The sequence below is a fragment of the Thalassophryne amazonica genome, chromosome 14, assembly GCF_902500255.1.
Source record: "Thalassophryne amazonica chromosome 14, fThaAma1.1, whole genome shotgun sequence".
Taxonomy (NCBI): domain Eukaryota; kingdom Metazoa; phylum Chordata; class Actinopteri; order Batrachoidiformes; family Batrachoididae; genus Thalassophryne; species Thalassophryne amazonica.
Window position 1 is genome coordinate 76,573,322 of NC_047116.1, and position 27,500 is coordinate 76,600,821.

The window sequence follows — 27,500 nt, forward strand, 5'->3', positions numbered from 1 at the left end:
CGAATGGTTCATGAAATGATCTGGGTAAAATGGAAACGCAAAATGGAAATGATATGTGTAGTGTTTACTATGGGACCTAGCAGTGAAAGGTACTGAGAACTTAAAAAAATAACGCAATGCTAAAATACCCTCAGCTGCTTCAGAGGTATTATTAGGTTCTAAAAACAGCATTTTCAGTTTTAAAAGTGTTTATTTCTCACTGGTTTTTACAAAATAATGACAAGAGGACATAACCCCCAATTCCAGTGAAATTGGGATGTTGTGTAAAATGTAAATAAAAACAGAATACAATGATTTGCAAATCCTCTTCAACCTGTATTCAATTGAATACACCCAAAGATGAGATATTTAAATGTTCAAAACTGATAAAATTATTGTTTGTGTGCAAATATTTACTCATTTTGAAATGGATGCCTGCAATATGTTTCAAAAAAGCTGGGACAGTGGTATGTTTACCACTGTGTTACATCACCTTTCCTTCTAAACACACAAGCGTTTGGGAACTGAGGACACTAACTGTTGAAGCTGTGTGGGTGGAATTCTTTCCCATTCTTGCTTGATGTACGAGTTCAGTTCAACAGTCCGGGGTCTCCATTGTTGTATTTTGCGCTTTATAATGCGCCACACATTTTCAATGGGCGACAGGTCTGGACTGCAGGCAGGCCAGTCTAGTACCCGCACTCTTTTACTATGAAGCCACACTGTTGTAACACGTGCAGAATGTGGCTTGGCATTGTCTTGCTGAAATAAGCAGAGATGTCCCTGAAAAAGACATTGCTTGGATGGCAGCATGTGTTGCTCCAAAACCTGGATGTACCTTTCAGCATTGATAGTGCCATCACATATGTGTAAGTTGCCCATGTCATGGGCAACTTACACACCCACATACCATCACAGATGCTGGCTTTTGAACTTTGCGCTGGTAACAATCTGGATGTTGTTTTTCCTCTTTTGTCCGGACGACACAACGTCCATGATTTCCAAATACAATTTGAAATGTGGACTCATCAGACCACAGCACACTTTTCCACTTTGCGTATGTCCATTTCAATGTTGAATGAATGAATGTTGAGAAACGTTAAACTGTTGGACTATTTTTTCCACACAGTTCGCAAAGTGGTGATCCTCACCCCATCTTTGCATGTGAACGGCTGAGCTTTTTGGGGATGCTCCTTTTATACCCAATCATGACACTCACAATTAGTGTCCCCAGTTCCCAAATGCTATTGAGTGTTGTTAGAAGGAAAGGTGATGTAACACAGTGGTAAACATACCACGGTCCAATCTTTTTTGAAACGTGTTGCAGGCATCCATTTCAAAATGAGCACAAAACCAATACAGTTTATCAGTTGAACAATAAATATCTTGCCTTTGTGGTGTATTCAACTGAATATAGTTTGAAGAGGATTTGCAAACTCAATGCATTCTGTTTTTATTTCCATTTTACACCATGTCCCAACTCATTGGCATACATGTCAACCTATACGGATTGTCCGTAAATTATACGGATTTTCCGAGTTTCAGAGTTCATACGGACGTACAAATAAAGTCTTACGGATATTCAGGGTTTGGTCTGCAGCGGCTCTGTAATCAGCCATTTCTGCAGCGCGACTTTGATGAGTGAGCCGTTGGTTCTTTGATTCACTGCTCTTCAGAAATGCAAGTCCACTTCTTAACCCCTCTAAAAGCAATTAAAATGCTGTGAGTCACTTTGTGTATTAAAGTCACTAACTGGGACTCTTGTCTTGTGTAGTCAAGAAATGAGAATCGTACTCCATTCCGTTAGCACGCTCCAAACGTTGTGTGGCTCTCTGCTGAGACAGAGTCCGTTGGAATTAATAGCTTGAAAATGAAATCGCCGCTTTAAATAAAATGACACCTCTTACAAACGTATGACAGACAAGAAAACTACAATCCACATCCTTCCAATTCATCCCAAAATGAGATGTGTTGTATTCTTTATAAATTACATCCTGACGTGCAGCACAGCAGCTGCAAGAGCTCAGCTCAGACATATGGAAAGACATTCATGCCAGTAATGTCTGAAAGGAAATGGTTTTGACAAAAACTACAGATTTTGTTTACTTCTATTTATGTCCAGAGATCAAGGATCCACCATGTAGAGTTTATTATGTCCAGAGTTTAAGGATCCAGTGACTAGTTTCATATTTATTTACTTTAAGACTCAATAAAATGTTCTTCAATTTCAATTTAATCAGCTTATAAAGCGCCAAATCACAACAACATCCATCTCAAGGTGCCTCACACAGTTCAACATAAAATTTTTTAAATAAATAAAGAAAAATTAAAAAATTCAAATACTAATTAAAAACAGAAATAAAAGAATAAAACAGATAAAAATTAAAGCTATTCATAAGAAAGAGAATAAAATAGGCTTTAAGTCTCAACTTAAAATGTCCACGGACTCCGACTGTCTCACAGTCGCAGGAAGACCGTTCCACAGAGCAGGTGCAGGATAAGAAAAAGCTCTATGACCTGCTGTCATAGAAAACCTGTAAAGCCTACTTTTAGTACACAAAAAAAATTCACAAGAGGTATCGATAAGGAAATCGATAAGGAATCGGATCGAATAAGCGGAATCGATAATGGTATCGATATCGATTAAAATCTTATCGATACCCATCCCTAATAAACACAGGGGCGAAGTCAAGGATCATCGACATGCCAGTCTGCAACACTGGCACTGGCGAGGCGATTTTCGATACACTTGATGAAGTTCTGAGGTATGTTTTTATTTTGTTCATTATATTCGATTTATTTTTTCATTTTATTAATGTATTTCCACTAGTGACACACAGTTCTTGTTTCTGTAAAAAAAAAAAAAAAAATTTGACACATTCAGTTCTATAAATTCAGCTTGACGCATGAATAGTAGATCTCTATTGTTTGAAATTCAACTGTGGAGGAAATACTAATGATCCTGACTTTAATTTCATTGTGGCAACTCATAATATGTGGACAAAAAACCCAGTTATGTGAAACCGCTATACGTTTGTGTGTACTGTAATAAAAGATTTTGGCTGCAATTTGGAGGTTATAGGATTTTGTGTTGATTTTATGGATTTTCTCACTTGGTTATACAGGTGGATTCTCAAAAGGGGTTGACATGTATGTATTGGAATTGGTGTTGTACGAATAAGTACAAATCTGGGTGACTCATGGCAGAACAGCTTCGTACGAGCGAACCACGAAAACATCAAGCTGACGGACAGGCGTGCACGATCCCGGTGCGATGGTGTCGCCCTAGCTGCTGTGAATAAATAAATAAAAATAAATAAATATATGCTGTGACACTTTTGTGCACGCAGGAAGACACTGTGTGATGTGTAACCACACTATGCAGCTGCTGCCATAATATATATAGAGAGAGAGAGAGAGAGAGAGAGGAGAGAGAGAGAGAGAGAGAGATAGAGAGATAGTAGATAGATAGATAGATAGATAGATAGATAGATAGATAGATAGATAGATAGATAGATAGATAGTATAGATAGTAGATAGATAGATAGATAGATAGATAGATAGATAGATAGATATATAGATAGATAGATAGATGCCACCCACAGGATTCGAACCTGTACTTTCCAAAAGCTCACATTTTACTGAATCCCTCTTATCAAGCAGGCAATACAAGTATGATCCGTATGTTGCTCTGTAGATGACCCATGGTCACAGGCATACAGTCATGAAATGACATGAATGAGAAGCAGGGTGTTCTTATGTCCACATCTGCAGGCGGCATGTCCAGCCGGCCCCGCGCACGTGTCCTGTGCGACACGTGCCTTGTGGACGGTGTGCCGCAGGGCAGACACCGCATCATGTGGAACAGAGCTCATGTGAGTGATGTGACATTCAGATCTCCCGCTGCGTGTTATGATCCGACTGCCCGTTTCACCTGGGGTAGCCTGTCAATGTGCACGCTGTGTGTACAGCGTATATGTTTTTATGTATGTCCATGTCAAATCAAATCAAATCAATTTTATTTATATAGCGCCAAATCACAACAAACAGTTGCCCCAAGGCGCTTTATATTGTAAGGCAAAGCCATACAATAATTACGGAAAAACCCCAACGGTCAAAACGACCCCCTGTGAGCAAGCACTTGGCAACAGTGGGAAGGAAAAACTCCCTTTTAACAGGAAGAAACCTCCAGCAGAACCAGGCTCAGGGAGGGGCAGTCTTCTGCTGGGACTGGTTGGGGCTGAGGGAGAGAACCGGGAAAAAGACATGCTGTGGAGGGGAGCAGAGATCAATCACTAATGATAAATGCAGAGTGGTGCATACAGAGCAAAAAGAAAGAAACACTCAATGCATTATGGGAACCCCCCAGCAGTCTAAGTCTATAGCAGCATAACTAAGGGATGGTTCAGGGTCACTCGATCCAGCCCTAACTATAAGCTTTAGCAAAAAGGAAAGTTTTAAGCCTAATCTTAAAAGTAGAGAGGGTGTCTGTCTCCCTGATCCGAATTGGGAGCTGGTTCCACAGGAGAGGAGCCGAAAGCTGAAGGCTCTGCCTCCCATTCTACTCTTACAAACCCTAGGAACTACAAGTAAGCCTGCAGTCTGAGAGCGAAGCGCTCTATTGGGGTGATATGGTACTATGAGGTCCCTAAGATAAGAAGGGACCTGACTATTCAAAACCTTATAAGTAAGAAGAAGAATTTTAAATTCTATTCTAGAATTAACAGGAAGCCAATGAAGAGAGGCCAATATGGGTGAGATATGCTCTCTCCTTCTAGTCCCCGTCAGTACTCTAGCTGCAGCATTTTGAATTAACTGAAGGCTTTTCAGGGAACTTTTAGGACAACCTGATAATAATGAATTACAATAGTCCAGCCTAGAGGAAATAAATGCATGAATTAGTTTTTCAGCATCACTCTGAGACAAGACCTTTCTAATTTTAGAGATATTGCGTAAATGCAAAAAAGCAGTCTTACATATTTAATATGCGCTTTGAATGACATATCCTGATCAAAAATGACTCCAAGATTTCTCACAGTATTACTAGAGGTCAGGGTAATGCCATCCAGAGTAAGGATCTGGTTAGACACCATGTTTCTAAGATTTGTGGGGCCAAGTACAATAACTTCAGTTTTATCTGAGTTTAAAAGCAGGAAATTAGAGGTCATCCATGTCCTTGTCTGTAAGACAATCCTGCAGTTTAGCTAATTGGTGTGTGTCCTCTGGCTTCATGGATAGATAAAGCTGGGTATCATCTGCGTAACAATGAAAATTTAAGCAATGCCGTCTAATAATACTGCCTAAGGGAAGCATGTATAAAGTGAATAAAATTGGTCCTAGCACAGCACCTTGTGGAACTCCATAATTAACCTTAGTCTGTGAAGAAGATTCCCCATTTACATGAACAAATTGTAATCTATTAGATAAATATGATTCAAACCACCGCAGCGCAGTGCCTTTAATACCTATGGCATGCTCTAATCTCTGTAATAAAATTTTATGGTCAACAGTATCAAAGCAGCACTGAGGTCTAACAGAACAAGCACAGAGATGAGTCTACTGTCTGAGGCCATAAGATAATTTGTAACCTTCACTAATGCTGTTTCTGTACTATGATGAATTCTAAAACCTGACTGAAACTCTTCAAATAGACCATTCCTCTGCAGATGATCAGTTAGCTGTTTAACAACTACCCTTTCAAGAATTTTTGAGAGAAAAGGAAGGTTGGAGATTGGCCTATAATTAGCTAAGATAGCTGGGCCAAGTGATGGCTTTTTAAGTAATGGTTTAATTACTGCCACCTTAAAGCCTGTGGTACATAGCCAACTAATAAAGATAGATTGATCATATTTAAGATCGAAGCATTAAATAATGGTAGGGCTTCCTTGAGCAACCTGGTAGGAATGGGGTCTAATAGACATGTTGATGGTTTGGAGAAGTAACTAATGAAAATAACTCAGACAGAACAATCTGAGAGAAAGAGTCTAACCAAATACCGGCATCACTGAAAGCAGTCAAAGATAACGATACGTCTTTGGGATGGTTATGAGTAATTTTTTCTCTAATAGTTAAAATTTTATTAGCAAAGAAAGTCATGAAGTCATTACTAGTTAAAGTTAAAGGAATACTCGGCTCAATAGAGCTGACTCTTTGTCAGCCTGGCTACAGTGCTGAAAAGAAACCTGGGGTTGTTCTTATTTTCTTCAAATAGTGATGAGTAGTAAGATGTCCTAGTTTTACGGAGGGCTTTTTATAGAGCAACATACTCTTTTTCCAGGCTAAGTGAAGATCTTCTAAATTAGTGAGACGCCATTTCCTCTCCAACTTACGGGTTATCTGCTTTAAGCTGCGAGTTTGTGAGTTATACCACGGAGTCAGGCATTTCTGATTTAAAGCTCTCTTTTTCAGAGGAGCTACAGCATCCAAAGTTGTCTTCAATGAGGATGTAAAACTATTGACGAGATACTCTATCTCACTTACAGAGTTTAGGTAGCTACTCTGCACTGTGTTGGTATATGGCATTAGGGCACATAAAGAAGGAAACATATCCTTAAACCTAGTTACAGCGCTTTCTGAAAGACTTCTAGTGTAATGAAACTTATTCCCCACTGCTGGGTAGTCCATCAGAGTAAATGTAAATGTTATTAAGAAATGATCAGACAGAAGGGAGTTTTCAGGAATACTGTTAAGTCTTCAATTTCCATACCATAAGTCAGAACAAGATCTAAGATATGATTAAAGTGGTGGGTGGACTCATTTACATTTTGAGCAAAGCCAATTGAGTCTAATAATAGATTAAATGCAGTGTTGAGGCTGTCATTCTCAGCATCTGTGTGGATGTTAAAATCGCCCACTATAATTATCTTATCTGAGCTAAGCACTAAGTCAGACAAAAGTTCTGAAAATTCACAGAGAAACTCACAGTAACGACCAGGAGGACGATAGATAACAAATAAAACTGTTTTTTGGGACTTCCAATTTGGATGGACAAGACTAAGAGTCAAGCTTTCAAATGAATTAAAGCTCTGTCTGGGTTTTTGATTAATTAATAAGCTGGAATGGAAGACTGCTGCTAATCCTCCGCCTTGGCCTGTGCTACGAGCGTTCTGGCAGTTAGCACGGGCCGAGGCGTGGCGAGCGTTCTGGCAGTTGTCCATGTGATGACAGCAAGAAGACACATGCGTCACAGTGGGCAGTTGTTAGTTCATGTCCGTCCAAACAGTATGTTTTCTCCAGCTGGAAGGTACAGAACCACAGATTTTCACAGCCGCTACTGTGGGTGGACACATACCCTCTTAGCTCAGCGCACACACCAACGCGTCTCTGTGTTTGTTTGCAAAGCCACACTCGTGGGGACACAGACAAATTTCACATCCAGCTCGACAGTGATCGTCTGCTGACTGTTGTCATGCTAACAGTGTGAATGGTCACACATTTTCTAAGTGCCAAGCGAGCGGTGTTAGATGTTTTGTGTGTCAGCTGGAATTTGGCCGACACCTGCCGCAAGAGGGTTCAATGGGCTCTCACAGCGCACACTCTGTCTTTCAGCTGAGGGTTATATTTGTAGCAACAGGTGTACGAGGCGTTGGAAGCAGCTGCGATTTTACACGTATTGCATACAATTTCTGCTTCATGCGCAATTCATGTGCAAGTCAACCACATTTGTACTATGTGTGAAGGGGCCCTAACATTCTCTAAATGTTTTTTAAATCCTTCCAGAGGTGTTATCAGCTTATAAACACAACGTTTTCAATTTTAGAAGCAGGGTTCTCCCCAGACAATGGAACAACAGCATTGCGCCATTACTCTTATCACAGCACTGTTATAGTGTGCCCTGCTCTCAGGTAGGGATGGGGAGTTTTCTAATCCAGCCAGGCTGTGTTTGTGCTGAACGGGCTTGCTTCCTGCTCACGCCCCCCGCCGGCAATGAGCCGAGCAGAGCAACAGTGCTGCAGCTCAGAGTGCAGAGCACAGTGTCTCTCAGTGAATGAACAAAAACTCTGTCAAAGTATCCAATTAAAACAGCTCCTTCTGCCTGCGTAGCTCCTGATATATTCAGAAATTAAGGCTTTATTTTACAGTTGAAAGCCTTCATGTTTCCAAAGATTGCTCAAATAAGCTGCAAAGATGGTGTGAGTGACTAGTCGCTCGTTCCCTCACAAGAGAGGAGGAGGAATCGGACTAAGGCGCTACACGCTGTAAAAAGCAGCAAAGCAATTTTAATACACAATCATCTTCACCACACAGCCTCAGTGAAACAGTAAAGTGTGAAAAACTGATTCAGAAAGTTTTTCATCCAGGGTTTCATCTTTAAAAAGCAGATTTCCTTCTTTACTTCTTCCAGTGTTTTTTGTTTTCTTCTTCTTATTGTTGTTTATGCACCAATGACACCAGATCAGATTACTTGTACGTGAGAACTTACTTGGCATTGGCAATAAATTTGATTCTGATTTGACAATCAATATTTGTAAGACAAGACAAATATTTGTAAAATATTGTTTACAAAAAAAGTATGCAATCCCACTTAAAAATGTTGGGGGGAAAAAAAACAACTAAACTGTCTGCATGACAGAAAAACTTACGTCTTACTGGATTAAAGGTACAGTGTGTCATTTTTGAAAAAGAGAGCAAATGTTATGTCCATCAAATATTAATGTTTTAAAAATTTTTAATGTTACTTTTTATTAACTTAGACAGAAACATGCAAAAAAAAACTTTGATATCACAACATAAGTGTCATTTTTAGTCTATTATTCTTGCTTTCAATGCATCTAAAACCAGCCCAAATGACTCGCAACGCGTACCGCCTCGGGTGATAACTGCCAACAGCACCTATAATAAAAATTCTGGAAAGAACTCTGAGAAGTATTTATTTCTATATAACACCTTTCTAGCCAAAAACAAAGCGAAGTTAGCACCTAGCGATAGCAGGAAGTAACATCACCACGCTCATGTGCTAACGTCCGTGAGATCATGCCATAAAATTAGGTACAGAATGTGACATTATAAATACCTCTAGGTTAGCCATCTTCGACCTTGTCCAAATCTGTGTCCCAAGAATGTTCCCTGTGAATTTGAAGACTGTGGCAGTAATAGAAATGGACGTATGCTACGGACGGACGGACGGAAGCCAGGTCTTCGCAATACCCGATGGCCATATGTTGGCCTTGGGTAAAAACCCACCAAATCACCAAATCTAAAAAGCACTGACACACATCTACCAGCAGAAACATTTAGTCAGTCACAGCACAGTGTCATAAAAAAAACTGACAGCTGATGGAATAACACAAACTGAATCACTTTGCATATGTCAAATCTACTTTTTTCCTTTTTCGTTTACAATCAGCAGATTATCGTATTGATCATACGTGTAAATTAATGTTTGTGATGATGTTCTTCATTTTTCATTTGTTGGGCATTTGTTCCTTTTTGTATAAACTCAGCACAAAAAGTGAATGACCCATGTCAGAGTAGCTTTGCAGAATGACAGGATTTGCAGTAAACACTTTAATGTACTGCATATGAAATGACTTGCAGTAAACAGAGAAAAAAAACAGCATTTAGCTGTCATGCATTACTGTATTGTCAAATACACAAAAAGAAAAAGAAGCAGAAGAAATCCCTGTAAAAGAGGAAGAAAAAAGCTAATCTGCTCGGTCGTCAGCATTGGGCCACATATTTTCATCGACATCACACCTGATGTCTTCTCTGGCCAAGCATCTTAGGAAGTATCTTTTTGCATGCCTTATCCAGCCCTGGCACTTGTCAGCTGTGACGTCCTGGTATGCAGCAGCCATTGCATCCAAGAGGAACATTTGGTCATGTGGATGGTGATCGAATACTTTCCACCTCCAGGCTGAAAAAAACTCCTCTATTGGGTTGAGGATCAAACCAAGCTGTGACTGCATGTGCATGGTGGAATGCCACATTGTCCCAGGTGATCACATATGTTAGCAAGTTACTCCTCAACTCACCTGTTCCCTTTCCCCCTCAGGTACCAGTCTATCATACAACTCTTCTAAAAAGTGGAGAAGGCGTTCGGTGTGTAGGGGCCAATTTGACTTTTATGCAGGAGCACACCATTGTTAGATATTGCTGCACACATGGTGATGTTGGCTCCTCTCTGGCCTGGCACAGCAACCGCGGCTCTTATACCATTGATGTTTCTGCCCCGCCTACATTTTTTGGCCAAGCTGAAGCCAGCCTCGTCAATGTATATTATGTGGGACTTGATTGGTCTCCAACTCCACGACTCTCTGAAAGCACCAAGCAAAATGTATGTAAATGATTTTGAGTACTTTACATATAGGGTCATAGTAGGTTGCTGCACAACACACAATTAGTACAGTGTATTTTGGATTTACAGTAATAACCTTAACTGGACAATTGGTGACGTGTTCCTTGAGTTATGGAGACGTTACGAATATTAGCTAACATTGCTAATTACATTTTGGACTCACACACCTTTCCAGCAGGGGGTAAATCACGATTATATTAAAAGTGTGAGTGTAAGTGCATATAATTGGCAATAGTTAAAAATACATGGATGATACAAGAAAGTGAAAACACTTATTTCCATTGTCATCCATTTAAAAATAAAATGACAAAATAAAAGTATAATAAAATAATAAAATAATAATAATAGTGTGTATAGTAGTGTTCAGAATAACAGTAGTGCTATGTGACTAAAAGATTAATCCAGGTTTTTAGTATATTTCTTATTGTTACATGGGAAACAAGGTACCAGTACATTCAGTAGATTCTCACAAATCCAACAAGACCAAGCATTCATGATATGCACACTCTTAAGGCTATGAAATTGGGCTATTAGTAAAAAAAAGTAGAAAAGGGGGTGTTCACAATAATAGTAGTGTGGCATTCAGTCAGTGAGTTCGTCAGTTTTGTGGAACAAACAGGTGTGAATCAGGTCCCCTATGTAAGGATGAAGCCAGCACCTGTTGAACATGCTTTTCTCTTTGAAAGCCTGAGGAAAATGGGACGTTCAAGACATTGTTCAGAAGAACAGGGTAGTTTGATTAAAAAGTTGACTGGAGAGGAGAAAACTTATATGCAGGTGCAAAAAATTATAGGCTGTTCATCTACAATGATCTCCAATGCTTTAAAATGGACACAAAAAAAAAAAAACAGAGACGCGTGGAAGAAAACGGAAAACAACAATCAAAATTGATAGAAGAGTAACCAGAATAGCAAAGGCTCACCCATTGATCAGCTCCAGGATGATCAAAGACAGTCTGGAGTTACCTGTAAGTGCTGTGACAGTTAGAAGACGCCTGTGTGAAGCTAATTTTTTGCAAGAATCCCCCAAAGTCCCTCTGTTAAATAAAAGACATGTGCAGAAGAGGTTACAATTTGCCAAAGAACACATCAACTGGCCTAAAGAGAAATGGAGGAATATTTTGTGGACTGATGAGAGTAAAATTGTTCTTTTGGGTCCAAGGGCCGCAGACAGTTTGTGAGACCCCCAAACTCTGAATTCAAGCCACAGTTCACAGTGAAGACAGTGAAGCATGGTGGTGCAAGCATCATGATATGGACATGTTTCTCCTACTATGGTGTTGGGCCTATATATCACATACCAGTTATCATGGATCAGTTTGGATATGTCAGAATACTTGAAGAGGTCATGTTGCCTTATGCTGAAGAGGACATGCCCTTGAAATGGGTGTTTCAACAAGACAATGACCCCAAGCACACTAGTAAACGAGCAAAATCTTGGTTCCAAACCAAAAAATTAATGCCTCGCAGATGTGAAGAAATCATGAAAAACTGTGGTTATACAACTAAATACTAGTTTAGTGATTCACAGGATTGCTAAAAAAGCAGTTTGAACATAACAGTTTTGAGTTTGTAGCATCAACAGCAGATGCTACTATTATTGTGAACGCCCCTTTTTCTACTTTTTTTTTTACTAATAGCCCAATTTCATAGCCTTAAGAGTGTGCATATCATGAATGCTTGGTCTTGTTGGATTTGTGGGAATCCACTGAATCTACTGGTACCTTGTTTCTCATGTAACAATAAGAAATATATTCAAAACCTGGATTAATCTTTTTAGTCACATAGCACTACTATTATTCTGAACACTACTGTATATGATAACAACAGCCTAAACAATTTATAAATATATTAACCCTCTGGGGCCGACGCCGTCATATACAACGGCTGAGTACAAGTTTTACTAAATTCTAAATAACTTTTTAATGATATGAGATAGAACCTTACTTTTTTTGCTGAAAAGTTAACTCCACGGATGTTCGAGCCAGCTGTCCACCATTTTTGTACTCCTCACAGAAGCTGTGTGATGATGTGCGCAATGTGAGTGTCCAATCGGAATTGGTTCACTACCACATGGTTTTCCAATATCCAGTTGTAGGGCAGAGCAGTCTCACATGGTAGACTAAAGATCGTTTGTAGAAAAAATGTGTTACTCTTTGGCATGTGAATGCTGTCTGAATATCCCTCTGGCTGCTGGCTCCATGCGGGAAAGCGCAACGTTGCACATATGAATGAAGGAGATCAGCGTAAGAGGGTCTGATACAACCTCACGTGGTTGACCAAAGAGTGTCACTGAGAGAAATGATTCACTACTTGGCCAGGGTATATTGTTGAATAAAGCCCCTTTCACACTGGGGGTGCTCCCGGTTGCTCCCAGTTGCGCCGTGCGTCATTATGAGGACGCCACGTGGAAGCAACTCAGTGCCAAGACGATGCAGCTCAGCGCCACAACAGCGCGAGGGCACAAAGGAGGAAGCAAGTCGGGCGTGCGAAAAATTAAACCTGTTTAATTTTTTTGGTGTCCTGTGCTCGGCGCAGAAAGGAAGTGGTTCCAGCGCAAGTCGGGGCAAAGAGGCGTAATTCGGGGCAAAGAGGCGTTACCCGACGTGACTCGAAGCCAATTTATGATTCCTGCTCTGTTCCATTGTTCCCGCAGTATAAATCACACACTGTTGTTATACCGTGTACTTAATGCAGTAAAAACTACATGCTGAAGGAAAAAAAAAAAAGCAGAATGATTGCCAGAAATATCCAGTAAAAAGTCCGGACATCTCTAGTCCACTCATGGACGTTCGTTCACGCGCGCACATGTGAACAATTAAAAGAAAAAAAAGTGTGGCTCCAGGCATTAGTTCCTTTCTCTGTTCTCTGCTCAAACTCTCACATCACAGTTAAAAAAAGGACAAAAAAGGACATAAGTCCTGAGACAGGACATGTTAACATCAAACAGAAATCCAGACATCTCCACATTCGCTTGAAGGTTCGTTCGCGCGCGCACCTCGCAGTCAAAGGAGAAAAGAAGAAAATAAATTGTCTGCAGGCAGTTAATTCCTTTCTCTCCTCAAACTCTCTTATCACAGTTAAAAAAGGACATAAGTCCAGGACATGTCAACATCAAGTTGAACTCCAGACATCTCCACATTTGCTTTAAAGGACGGTTCGTGCAGGCGCGTGCATCTCGCGGTCAAAGAAGGAAAGAACAGACAGCAAAAAAGCTCACTACTTCCAATGGCAGCGACGTGTGTACTGTGTTCATAAAACAGACTGGATGAGAGGCAGAAAATTAGGCTATTTAAAGTTTAGAGTGAGGGGGAGCAACTGGCAACACCTGGCAGCCAAACTCGCAGCGCAACGAGACGTCATCATTTGACCCCAAACTAACTTTATAAAGTGTCAAAATGGTTGTCTATTATAGTTTGCTGTGTGTTTTGAATAAATGTTTTATTATTTTCCGCTTTATTCTTTCTTTTCATATTTCTGATTGTAAACCTTTATTACACTTAGAAAACACCATTATAGCACATATATTCTGAAAGTACATGTTGTCCTGAAAAAAAGAGACATACCACTTGACTGTGGGATGCAGGGTGAGCTTTTAACAGCAATAATAAAACATTTATGCCAGGAGAGTGAACTGTCCAAAAAAAAACCCTCGGACCCCAGAGGGTTATGACAGTAAATAAACATAAAAAATTACATAATTAACAGGAAATAAAAGGGTTGAGTTCCTCTTCATCAAATTTTTGAGGTTCTAAAAGGTTCTAAAAACATTTTGGACTGACACGTTTTGTAACTCAATTTGTTTCAAAATATAATTACAGGTTATTCTTTCTGAATTAGGTTGATAAAAGTTAATAAAAATGCCATTTATTATTGCTTAAATTTAGATGTGCTGTCTACACTTAAATAATATCCCGCTTGTGGAAAAAACTGTGGAAAATAGTTTTTCCACTGGCAAACAATGCCAAAATCTTGACGAAACACATGGTTTGGATTTTTTTGGCCTGTGGCATTTGCACTTCATATGCACTTCTGGCCCACTGTAACATCTGTGCATCCCACTGTGGCATACTTCTTTAAACCACATTTTAGAGGGGCATAATAAATTCCCTCAGTTATGTTCAACTGCTGCAGCAAAATAAATAAATAAATAAAATCAAGCACCACAATATTAGTGGAGTAATAGCATACTGTCCAGAAACTGATGTTCCATTTTACTTTTGAAATAATCTGCTCAAAGACCATGATTTGTCTTTTTGAATTAGACTTTTTGTTGTTGTTGTTGTTGTTGTTATTGTTGTGCCTACAAGACTGATTCCCACTTACCCGAAACAAAGGCAACTTTCTCTTTTAACACAGGAAGAACATCAGACGCCTTGATGCCATCAGTCCTAAAGCACCCTGGAAATGAGGACAGATGAAAAAACTGGAAGTCAGCAGAGAAAATAAACACCACAAATTATTTTACATTCTGAAGTTCCTGGAAATCTGAAATCTTTTTATTCAAGGCTGCAAGGTTTTTTTCATCACGACAGATACAAAAACTTGTATCAGTGCAACAAGTAACTGTGTCGAGAACAATGAGCATGTTTACATGTACAGTAATAAAAACATTATTAAAGTTACTGGATTATTAAAGTTTTCATGCAAATAGCATAATAATAGGCTTTATCAAATTAAAGCTATTATTGGATTATGAAAAATCCAATAAACACATTTGGGATTTTAACTACTTCATTTTATGTAGTGTGTGTATATTGTTAATATGTTTTCTTTTGTTTGTTTTATGTCTGCACATGTGTAAAAATATCCTTTCATATATCAAAATCATCTTGTCTCGTCACAAAGGCCGCAAGCACAGATGCACGGATCATATCTGATCACCATCTGAACCCACACCAAAGATTTTGTCTGATATGGATATCCACACCTGATCTCCACCCGAACTCTGGCTCAGGAGCTTGCTGCCGTGTTGCCAGGCACAGTTCGTATTGTACCCGCTGCTGACATATGCAATTCTGGCCCACTGTGGCATCTTTGTGTCCCATTGTAACGCACTTCTTTCAACCCAATCACTGAATTTTAGAGGGGCAGAAGAAATTACCCCAGGTTATGTTCATCCTGTGTGAGCAACTATGGAAAAAGAGTTTTCTGCCATTTACCTCGGCACAAAAGACGCGTTTGGGAAACTCACTGTGTGTCTTTGCATCATATGTGTGACAAATTGGCACAACGTGCACTGCATGCAGATAAAACATAATGGTGATTTGTTTGTTTTGTGTCTGGATGAGAAGTGCTCAGAGAATCTGTTCTGTTGTTTTTCTCCATAAGATACAGCAATGAAGTAAAAAAACAAACAAACAAAAAAAAACAACTCCATCCGACAGAAAACAGGAGACTGTATGATTTTTAAAATACAAGGACAGCCCTGACTGGTGGGATGCCATAATGAGTGATGTAACTGACAGGAAATTTTGATAGAAAGTTTTCAAAATAACATTTTATGGGGCGGCTTAGCTCCAAAAAGAGGTTGATTGTGCACATTCACTTAAGAACAGGAAACTTTGAACATGGTTAGAGCAATACAATACAAAGATTTTTAGTCCAGAGGCCAACAGAAATTGCACCCCGTATGGCGGGCATCTTAGATTTCATAATGGCTACCATTGTGGATCAGTTTTGTTGAATATCTCCATAACTAGCTGAGATATCGAGACAGTTGAAATTCCTATACCCACAGTTTAAGGATCTAGGAATCCAGTGGCGACATGAAATGTTTGAAATCTGTGGCTGCCATCTGGAAATTCAAGATGGCCACTATCCACAGACTATTCTGCTCAATATCTCCGTAACTAGTAGAGATACTGAGACAGTTGAAACATCTATACCCACATTTTGGGTTCTTGGAATCCAATAGTGACACTGAATATGTGGCAGCTATCTCATATTCAAAGATAGGCACCATCCAAATCTATAACCATAGAACCGTATCATCAGTCAACAGGTCGACACACGCCATGGGGAGGAATGACCCATCAAGACGACATCACAAGCATTTGGCTGAAAAGCACAGCTAATCATCTCTTGGCTTTTCTAGTCGCTGTGGCGTTCCATATCACAAGAACATAGTGATGTGCATCTAAGAGCAGAATTCTTACACCTGCACTGACAAGTGCATAATTTTGTCCATCCACACCAGATAAGTTCATTGTAGATCTTTGCAGCTTCAGGAAGTGTTGTCCAATTCAGTTTGAACTGACCTTCAGATGTCTTTTCCCAACCCCACTCACTTGAACATGAGAGCTGAGGTGGCGCTTGTTTTACCTGACACCAGAATACAGATCTTTGGTACACTGAATGTCTAACATACTGCACCAGAGCATGGCGTGTTGGTGGAATTGATTCCAGAGGTCTGCCTTTCTTTGCAAACAGTCTCCTTCGTGCTGTATTAATGTCATTGCAGGTATCTGTGTGATCATACATCAGAATGACGACTCTTGCAATGGTGCTCATACAGGACTCTGGTATATCATGTTTTACTTCAGATGGCACATTTGTGAGCTCTGGGAACGTCTCCCATACAGTCCATGCAGTTCGGTTACCACGTCCAGAAAATGCTGCCAGTGTCGCATCCTGTCAGTGCATGAAACATGGAGGAGTTTACACTTCTCAGGGCTGAGAGCAGTAACTATGTCATGTGCAGAGATGAATCGCAAGCTCTTCCCTGTTCCAAAGGCTAACCACAATGAGTATGACAACATCTGTATCAACGGTTCTAATGAGGATCCTGTCATTCCCTCTGTGTGCCGCATCAGCATGGAGGAACATGCGGCCTTCTGCCTCTTCTTGGCTGCATGGAGCAAGTGACTTGGGCTGCATGCGTGGTGGAGCAACTAAAACTTCACTTTCCAGTGTGACTAACTTCTTGCTCTGATTTTCAACTGATTTGATTATTTCAGTGGAGAGGAAACTGAAAAGTTCTGTCTTATTTTCGTTGACACGAAGAGAATTCTGCCATTGTCCAGGAACTGAAACTGAGGCACCCACACATCTCCGAACTCCCTTTCACGTCTTTCTCAGGTCACTTTCTTCAGACTTCCAGACAGGTAGTGGTCCCACACTAGGTCAAGTTGGGTTGCAGATTTGTACTGTGAGAGAATAAATGGAATGAATACCTCTTTGGCATATTCTCCAAAGGTCTTTGCTGTTCCAGGATTTAGAATTTGAACAACTGCTGCCCCATCAAGTATTACACATGTAACCTCTGGAGCTTGTGTACTTGGCGGTATCATTTCCTTGCCTGGGACAAGGATGGAGGGTAAGGCTGATTTTTATGACTGAAAAAAATCATTAAGGTTTCACTCCCACCTCTGACAAGCAATGTAATGGCGGAAAAACAACTGTACATCATTCTTTAAGAGGCTACTTTCTGTTTGTCTTTGCTGAACAATGGAAACTTGTTGCAGGAGAGGGTATCATTGAGAGGCTTTTTTACGCTCAATGAGCCTTTCTTGGACAAATGATTCCAAAGCCTCCATACCACCTTCTGGACATTTTGCACACAGTGAGCAACTGATGAGCTTGCAATCTTCTTTGTGTCGAGGACCAAAATGTCAGTTTTCTTAAAAAAATGGATTACCAAGCTCCTCGAAAACGGACACAAGTGACCTGACATCTTGTCGAGGGACTTCTGTATGCTTTCAGTTTGGTCATGATGCAACATTTGAACTTTGTTGTCATGGTGATGTGCTTGGACCATCTCAAACTCAGTTCTGCTCATGTGCCTGTGGCCCATGGCAATAGAGGAAAATATGTGGTTTGTCTTCTGCACTTTGAACATGCCCGTCTGGAATTCTTGCAATACGTCAGGGTGTGTCCTGATCAATATTTGGTAGTATCAAATGTGAGAACAGACCTTCTCTATTACCTATTGAGCAAAATAGCTTATGGATGGCAACCAGCTTAGATTTCAAGATGAAAGCCACATATTTCAAACATTTTATGTCACCATTGGATTCCTAGACCTTTATAATGTGGGTTTTGGAATTTCAACTGTCTCAATATCTCAACTAATTACAGAGATATTCAACAAAACAGATCCGCAATAGTGGTCATTTTGAAATCTAAGATGGCCACCACACGGGGTGCAATTTCCAGTGGGCTCTGGACTAAAATTCATTGTTTTGTATTACTGTAACCATGTGCCAAGTTTCATGCTTTTAAGGGAAAGTGCACAATTGATCAGCTAAGCCGCCCCACTATTTTCAGATCACAAACTTGGAAAGAAGTCCAACTATATGATTGAACCATGCAAACCTGTTTTTTCAATTACTGGATTACTGAAGTGCATATACACACATCTGATTATTGACATTACCTGATTTATTCTGTTATCTGATCATTGTGATCTTGTAAATGTAGTCCATCTTTCCTCTCTTTATCAGTTCAACTGGTCTTCCACGTGTCATGTTACAAAACCACTCTAAATGATGTTTCTGTTCTATCATTCACTTCCTCTCTGTCTCTCTCTCTCTCTCTCTGTAGAGAACAATATCCCAAGAACATACCACAATATAATAAGAAAACTAAATCAGAACGAGTGACACTAAATCCTCTTTCACAAATGCATTTCGGTGAACAATCAACAACAGTCTGAAGGTGTACTAACACTAGGTCATTCATACCGTGTTTGTCTGACCCCTAACGTCCATTTCTTTTGAACAGTGTGAGTTTTCTCTGCCATACCCAAACATAGCATGCTTTACCATGTGTAGCCTGACTTGCATCTAGGTGACCTGGGGCATGGCCCAGCTGGACATCAGTGTGATAGCTACAGTGCCAGAGTATGTACCTCTGACATCATCTCAATGATGCAACTGTTCAATTTAAGAATAACTGATAGTAATATTATTATTACCACATACATAACGCAGTCTTCAACATTTGGGTTAAAATGGGTCTTTTTTTCCAACTTACTGATGAAGGTGACTCATGGTCAGTGAGCAAAGGTGCAAAATCTGCATCATCCGCTGCCTTTGTGAAAGTATTGTCGTGTAGGGTTGGGTATCAAGAACCAGCTCTTTTCGGGTATTGTTAAGAAATGATTCGATCCACCGATATCAATTGTCTTTTTGCTTTATGATTCCCTTATCAGTCCTTCAGAGCAGCCGCTGTTTTGAGTGTGTTTGTTGGGAAAATGATCATTTCTACGTTGATTGCAGACCCTGCAGCTGGTCTGTAATCAACTGCTTCTGCAGCACAACTCCACTTTGAAGTGTGAACCAATGAAGCAATGCTTTGATCTGCTGGCTCATTGGTTCTTTGATTCGGTGCTCTTCAGAAGAAGCAAGTCCACTTCTTAACCCCTCTAAAAGCCATTAAAATATGTCAATCGTGAGTCACTTTTGTGTGGATTAAAGTCACTAACTGGGACTCTTGTTGCAGTCAAGAAACGAGAATCATCCTCGTTCCGTTGGCACAGCTCCAAACGCTGTGCGGCTCTCTGCAAGACAGAGTCTGGTCGGAATTAATAACTTCAAAACAAATTGCTGCTTTAAATAAAATGATGTGTGTCATACATCACACTGACAAAGTGAGGAACCTTGGGGTAATTTTTGATCCTACATTGTCCTTTGACCACATTACAGACATTATGAAGACTGCTTTCTTCCACCTGCAAAATATAGTGAAGATTCGTCCCATCCTGTCTATGGCTGATGCAATACATAAAAACATATATCGCTTTGCGACGGGCTGGAGAACACACACGCACACTCGACAGGCTGTCCCAGGTGAAAGGGACCATCAGTTCATGTGGACACGCAGCAGGTGATCTGAATGTCACGCCTTTCTGACAGGACAAGCGTGTCCTGTAAGCGGCATGCCACAGGTCTATATGACAAGCCAAAAGTGCGACAAATACTCCACTTTCAGCCACGTATCAGCAGAAATACGCCATAACAAATGCCGTTTGGTCAGTTATCACGGCACTTTTTTCAGTTTTTTAAAACATACATTTATCTCTTGATTTTAGCCATTTCACACTCCTGTTATAAGACAGTGATTGTAGCGCAGTGGTAAAGTTTCCATCTGGTAATCAGCGCTTTTATAAATTGCAGGTTTGACTCCCGTGGGTGGCATGTATTTTTCTTTGTTTTTGTGTTTCTTTGTTCACGGCAGCTACGCGATGTGGTTACACATGCTCCAGCTGCTGGCACTGTTTCTGCTGCAACAGTTTCGTGCATGGTTGTGCACGACACCGTCATGTGCACAAAACCGTTGCAGTGGAATCATCCAGGCCTGCCCGTCGGCTCAATGTTTTCGTGGTTTGCTCATACGAGCTGTTCGCTGTGATTCGCCCTGATTTGTACTTATTTGTACTATGTGTGAAGGGGCCCTTAACAGGGAATAACGCTCCTGGAGATGAGCAGGACGGTGGTGTGCATTAACATGAACATGTGCATGAAGTAGAACAGTATAAAAGTGAAAGCAGCTGTTGCTCAAATAAGACTCTTGCAACTCCGCTGCTTCAGATGCCAGCTGGTGTAGAGCGGGTGGATGTGGGGTCACCATAAAGACTGATGTGATAAGTGCTGCACAGCTTGCTGTAACATCTGTTAAACTAATAATGTTCTTGTTGCTGATATTTCAAGCTGTATATTGTCTGCATTTCCTTAACAGATGGAAGCAAATGCCAAAATGGTATTGTGGACATAGGAGCTGAAGAGGAATTGAAATATGTGTCCCACAGCCTTAGGACATGCTTTTCTCTGCAATGATTTTCATGAGAAAAGTCTCATGTGACAGACTGAACAGTAATAATTGAAGAAAAAGATCAAATTGAGCATGTCAGACCAGTGTTACTGATATCAGTGTTTCTCAGTCCTAGTTCTTCGGACCCATAGTACTACAGGTTTTCCATTTACTCTGCTTTACACACACCAGTCAGGTGTACTCAGCCAATCAACAACAGATATTTGTTACATTGTTTGGCGAATGCATGCTGGGTATCCTGCAAGTTCCTCATGTGGAATGCCACAGGGAGCAAAGGATTTTAATGCGGACATGCATGCTCTGCATAAGTGCACGGATCTGTCTGAATCTATGGATAACATTGCGGCAAATGTCTGTAACTTGCCCAAATAAGGGTGGACAAAATCCCTTAAAGGACATGCCACACATCAATTAACATCCCGGTTAGCAACACAACATCAAAGTACTCATGATTAGAAGTCTATCCGTGCACATGGTCATAATTTGTGGTTGCTGATGTACTTTATTGCTAGTTATCCCTCTTGCTCAGTGAGTTAGCAGGTGCATTTCCATAAAACGTCTTACTCTGCTTTTCTTGGCATGTGATGTACATTTTAGGAAAAGCAGAAACATCCCGATGGCTGACAGACAGAGGGAAACAAACACTGCTATGTCTGATAACAAAGCTTCTGAGTTTTCTTTCGAAAGGGATGGCTCAGATTTACATAGGATGTACAGAGAGGAGACAACACACTTCACCCCAAAATTCTTAACTTTTTCAGAGTGTGTTGGATTTCAATGACTGAATTAATTGTATCAATGAATTTATTCGGCACACAGACCCAACAATAACAAAAAACTCATAAACAAGACAATTCAACAGCGAACCTGTGTGACCGAAACGGTGTGGGCAGAAGAAAAAGCTTATAACCGCCCACCCCTTTTTACCATAAAAGTAAAATGTATTATATGTATATATATATATATATATACATATATATATATATATATATATATATACACACACACACAATATACATACATGTACATACTCACAACAGCAAATGCCAAGCACACACATTATAAATTTATCAATAAACAAACAAAAAAATTCCAAACACAACCAGACAAACAATAGTAAACAATCCCCAAAAGCAATAACAAAAATCAATAAACCTACACAGTAAAATCACTAGGGAAAACTAACACTGTCAGTCTTAATTTAACACTGGTGATTTTACTGTGTAGTTCATCAGATTATAACAAGTAATTATACTGTTCTTATAGAGCCTTTTAAAGCCAACTAAGGTACCAGATAATTTGACGTTATCAGGACATTTATTCCATATGTTAACCACTTTAACAGATGACTTGGGTTCCATGACTTTAACAGATGATTTAACAATGACTTTTTATAGTCCAGCAGCATTAGGGTTCAACATGGAACAATTCATAACATTCACACATTCTGAACACATAACATAACATGAACACATTCTGAACAATTTCAGAATGTTGTTCAGAAAACTGTCAGAAATAACATCCTAAAAGTCCCAAAGAATCCTTTTGCACAATTAAAGATGGTGTCCAAGATGGCCACCAGTTTGAGATTTTCTCACATTTCAGACTCCTAAACATCATAGATGTTGTGAAACGTGTGATGACACGGACCCACAACAGGGGTGTAAATGAACGGACAATGGAAATGCAAAAAGGTAACAATTTAATGTTGTGAAAAAATGCACAACGGTATACAGATACGGTTTTGAACAACAGTCAATTACACAGTCGGTGTCGTGTGGGCAGGCTCGAGGATAGGAGACACCTGTCCAGAGAAGAGTCGGGACCCACACGATTTCCCCTGCCAGCGGACACCCAAGAGTCACCAGAGCCGCCAAGTCCTGAGTCTCCAGGTGGCCACCGCCTTCAGCTGTCAGACCGGGTACTGCTGGCAGAAAGCAAAAACAGATCAAGTGGGTGTGTGCACACCCAGCAGAACAATCAGCAACTCAGGTCCGTTCCTTTTGTGGGAGAATCTCCACCTCCGACATGGGAACAATATACATGCAGTGCCTGAGTGACTACTTATCCGAGGAGCAAAGAGCGTCATCTCCTCCACAAACCCAGCCTCCAGCTGCGAAGTCGCCAACAGGTACGCCTGCAGAATATTCAGAACAATTGTATAGCAACAAAACGGCTGAGAGTTTTACCAGTTGGTAAGACGATGTCTCGGCAGAGATGTGGTGTCTCCTCCAGGCTTTTATGGTGATGATGATTGATGAGTGGTGACAGCTGTCAGCTCCGGGCTCCTGGAGCTCCTCTGCGGTGACTGCGCCCTCTAGTGCCTGAAGCCCGCCTTCAGGCAGGGCTCCCTCTGGTGTTGGACCAGCAGTACCTCCTCTTCGGACGGCCCACACAACAATAGAGATGCAAATAATGCGTCTAAAAATATGTTTGTTTGTTTTTTGTGGCAAGGAATCCAATTTCAACACTTTATGGATTCAATAAAAACCATATGCATTTAAACAAAGAAATTATATTAACTCCTGCACTATAATGGCAATAATACTGTAGAACCCAACTGTAACATTCTTATAGGTACATACTTCAGATAATTATATCAAAACAATTACAAATGTCAGTTTTAAACATATTTACAACGTGGAACATGCTTTGTCTCAGTCAATTTCTTTCATCATCATCATCATCATCATCACATCATACTCCAGAAAACTGGAGTTGATTCTCAGAATCTCCCTCAACATCCATCTGGAGGGGTACTAGAGCTGTGTTGTTGCATGTTTGATCTGTGCACTTTGAACACAGGGCAGAGCATGACTCCCATCTTCCTGCAACCCACATGACAATCTACAGCCATCTGCTCAGCAGCCACAGGAGGTCATGTTGAGCAGAGTGTTGGGGGCAATGGGTCGATCAGTCTCAACTGGAGTCAGGATGTCCTCCAGTCTCCCATCCCCGAGCTGTTGGCTGCAAGGACCTTCCCATCCATTCTTGAATTGGGAGGTGTGACCTTAGGAATGTTGCTTGGCTGCAGCACTTGTCTTTCAGCTGGCAGTGTAGCCAGCTGAAAGTTTGAGGAAAGTGACGTTCTGCTGATTGCTTTGTTGTAGGCAATGTAACAAAACAGGTCAAATGATTCACAACCGGAATGCAGCATAAAATTTAAGAAGAAAGCTTTCACCTGGTTCTTGTACTTGCTGATGAGTACTCTCCTGTTGATGAATCTGTTCGAGTAAGTCATACTCATTATTGTTGTGCACCAGATTGAATGCCTTGCGTTTTCCTTGGTGATGCAGCGCAGACACAGTGTCGCATCCAGTTATGGAATGCAACAAAATCAGATATTTACTTGTGTCACCAGTGTTTCTTTAAATGTCTTGAACTTTGTAGAGTGTTGTGGGTTCTTGTAGCATAACGTATACATGTCTGGTTTGCTAGAGTCACAAGCATTAGGAGCAGGTCAGTATCAGTGCCGCCACAACAACAGGTTTGCCAGACTCAGACAGGGACAGAGCAGTTGACACAATGAAGGCATCATCTGCATCGGCTTCTGCTTGCTTCACAAGTATGCCTACTTGAGTCAGCATGCTACTGAGCATCTGTATCAGATGCTGCTTGTTGTGGTTATTTGCCAGGAATGCTGCCTGAGTAGTAGTGGTTTGCATGTTCTCATCAAAGAGGATATCACTTGATGCTGACTTCTTTGCTCTGTGCATTTGCTCTGCTGCCCTGGTCAAGACGGTTCTATAGCCATCAAACACAGTAGTAGTGCCAGCACCATAGTGCTTGAGGACAAGGTAACATAATACTGGCACGCACATCCATAGGTTGCTGGTCTTGGACAGACTACTGACTGTAAGAGATGCTCCCCATCGATGACAAATTAGGAGTCAGTGGACTGTTGGGTTGAACAGGGGCAAATGATTTTAGGAGAGTACCCAAGGAACTCTTGTTGGGTTCCATCTGAAACAAGGATGGATGCTGAGGAACCAGCTCAATAGGACAGGAACTGCTCCATGTCAGAACTTCTAAGAACACAAGTGATCCCAATGAAGAAAAGAGTGGTGGATCACCACTGTGTTTTGCCCCCTGATCTTAATACTGATCCTGTCTCCATAGTTTTGACTTTATCACTGCGATGCAGTGTGATCCTTGTGAACTGCTTCCCTGGTATTTTAGATGCTACAGTTGATCGATTTGTCAACTACACCACCATTGGAAATAGACACTAGGTGATCAACATGATAGCCTGCAAATGGTGGGTGTGCTTCAAGACATCATAATCTTTCCTGTCTGCAAACTGAGTGGATGGACGAAGGTCTTTGTGTTGTTCAGAAGTAGCAGTGTGCACACCAGTGAAAGTCTCCAAAGCATTCCACACAGGAACACAGTAAGGCATTGCATGCACCCATTAAGTCACTGTGCTGTCTGTTATCCCTCTACCATGGGTCATCCCTCCACTAGCTTTCAGCATTCTCATTAGGAACTGCTCAATTATCTGGTCAGAGAAGTTGCCAGACCAAAATACATTGGTGTTACGAATGGTCAAATACCCCTTTGCAGAGAACAATGTGTACTCTGCAGGGGACATGACATCTGCAACTGAGTTCATGATGCACAAGTCCCTACAAAAAAAAAAATAAAAATAAAAATGCAATGAATCCCCTTCAAAAATAAGAAAATAAACAGCAAAAATACAATGCATTTGTACTATATTTATTATTTGTTATACATTGATCTTATATGAAATATGTGCAGGGGTGGGCACATTCCACTAATCCGCTAACCGCTAATTATTGAAGCTAACGTTTTCATTAGCAGATTAGCTTTTCAGATAACTTTGAAAATCATCAGCAGACCAATTAGCTTCCGAAAAATCTAGGTCCAATAATTTTCACTCCGCTAACTTTTTTGGTGGTGTAGTGAGTAAGACCTAACAGTTAAAAACATTGTAATGTCTGAAATCATAGATTTTAGCACCTGCCTGTTACATGTTTTGCAGAAGACAGACCACTACAAGTGGCAGCGCTCAATCCTCTGCAGACAGAAGAGGGCTGACTACCACAGAGAAAGGAAGAGGAGGAGGAAAAAAGGATTATTTATTTTCACACCATACAGAATTGCAGGCTATCACTGGAGCCATGCACAGGTAGGTGGTTTTGACTTATGGTTAAAATTTTAAACAAACTAATTACGGACAAGTTATTGAAATAGCGTCACTTCTGCCGTTTTACAAAGTAAAAATATCAGCTATATGTTTCAGTTTTAAAGCAATGCACTAATTGTGAAGGTTTCTGCGTTTACAGGCATACACCACAATGCATGATGGGAAAATCAGTTAATTAGTAAATTAATTAGAACGTGTGTGTGTGTGTGTGTGTGTGTGTGTGTGTTGGCTACAAACAAATCTGTATTTGTAAATATGTATTTTTTTCATTTGTAAAAAAAAAAGAATTTGAAAACTGAAAATTCTTTTTGTTAAATGATTCAGCAACAGTTTTAGCGAATGTGTGGCAACACTGTAATGAACTGCGATGATGTCACATGCTGGGCGGGGCCACACCGGTAAGAAGACAATTCTTCTGCAAGACTGTGTGCACTCCACTGACAGATCAGCGTCGTGCATAAAAACACAACACATCCAGGTGGATGGCAATCCGTTTTAAAGATTTTGACTTTGCAAGCATTTAGTCTCATGTTCAGATGTGGTTTGGCTCAGAATTGTGTCCAGTACAGGTGAAAGATGGGTTTGCATGAACTCACCCTGTGTTCAAGCTCATCACATTAAAAACAAACATCCCCTTCTGTATTTTTTTTTCCTTTGGTTTTCTCTGTGCAGCTCCACATTTTTAGGCGATAAGCTGTGACTGAAGTTATTATGAGGGCAGCAAACTAACAACGATCTGATTTTCAGTTCATTCTTTTGAAATCAAACACAGTTTAAAAAGACTGATTTTTCAGACAAACGGACAAACACAAAGTGTAAAGTTGGACTCACCGCTGTCAAACTGACTGTAAGCCACGGAATAAATAAAACCAGCAAGAAGAAACACAGAGGTGATTGTCCAAGAACCCATGATTTGGTTCTAGCTGGTCTGGTGGCTTTCAGGTTGTTAAAATGTATAGATGTATGAATACATACATTACACACACACACACACACACACACACACACACACACACACACACACACACACCACACACACACACACACACACACACACACACACACACACACACACAACACACACACACACATATATACTCTCAAACTGTTATGGATGCAGTTCTGCATGTGCAGAACTACATTTAATGAGTACAGCTGTAAACACAGGTGACCTGCAGCCTGACACACGATCCGCACACCGGACTGTGCGGGATTGTCTTTTTTGGACCACATTTAAAAAGTTCCTCAACTTCAAAGGACACCCTGCTACTCCACTCAGCCCACA

At 40.5% G+C, this 27,500-nt stretch overlaps 1 protein-coding gene across 2 annotated transcripts in view; it reads right to left on the minus strand.

Annotated features, from left to right (window-relative positions):
- Positions 1–27,500, minus strand: part of kalrna (kalirin RhoGEF kinase a) — a 609,141-nt gene that overhangs the window by 542,006 nt on the left and 39,635 nt on the right. For both annotated transcript variants that reach the window (XM_034186645.1, XM_034186644.1), the window contains exon 2: positions 14,602–14,676. In XM_034186645.1, the coding sequence (XP_034042536.1) occupies positions 14,602–14,676 (75 nt within the window). The remainder of the gene's footprint in view (positions 1–14,601; positions 14,677–27,500) is intronic.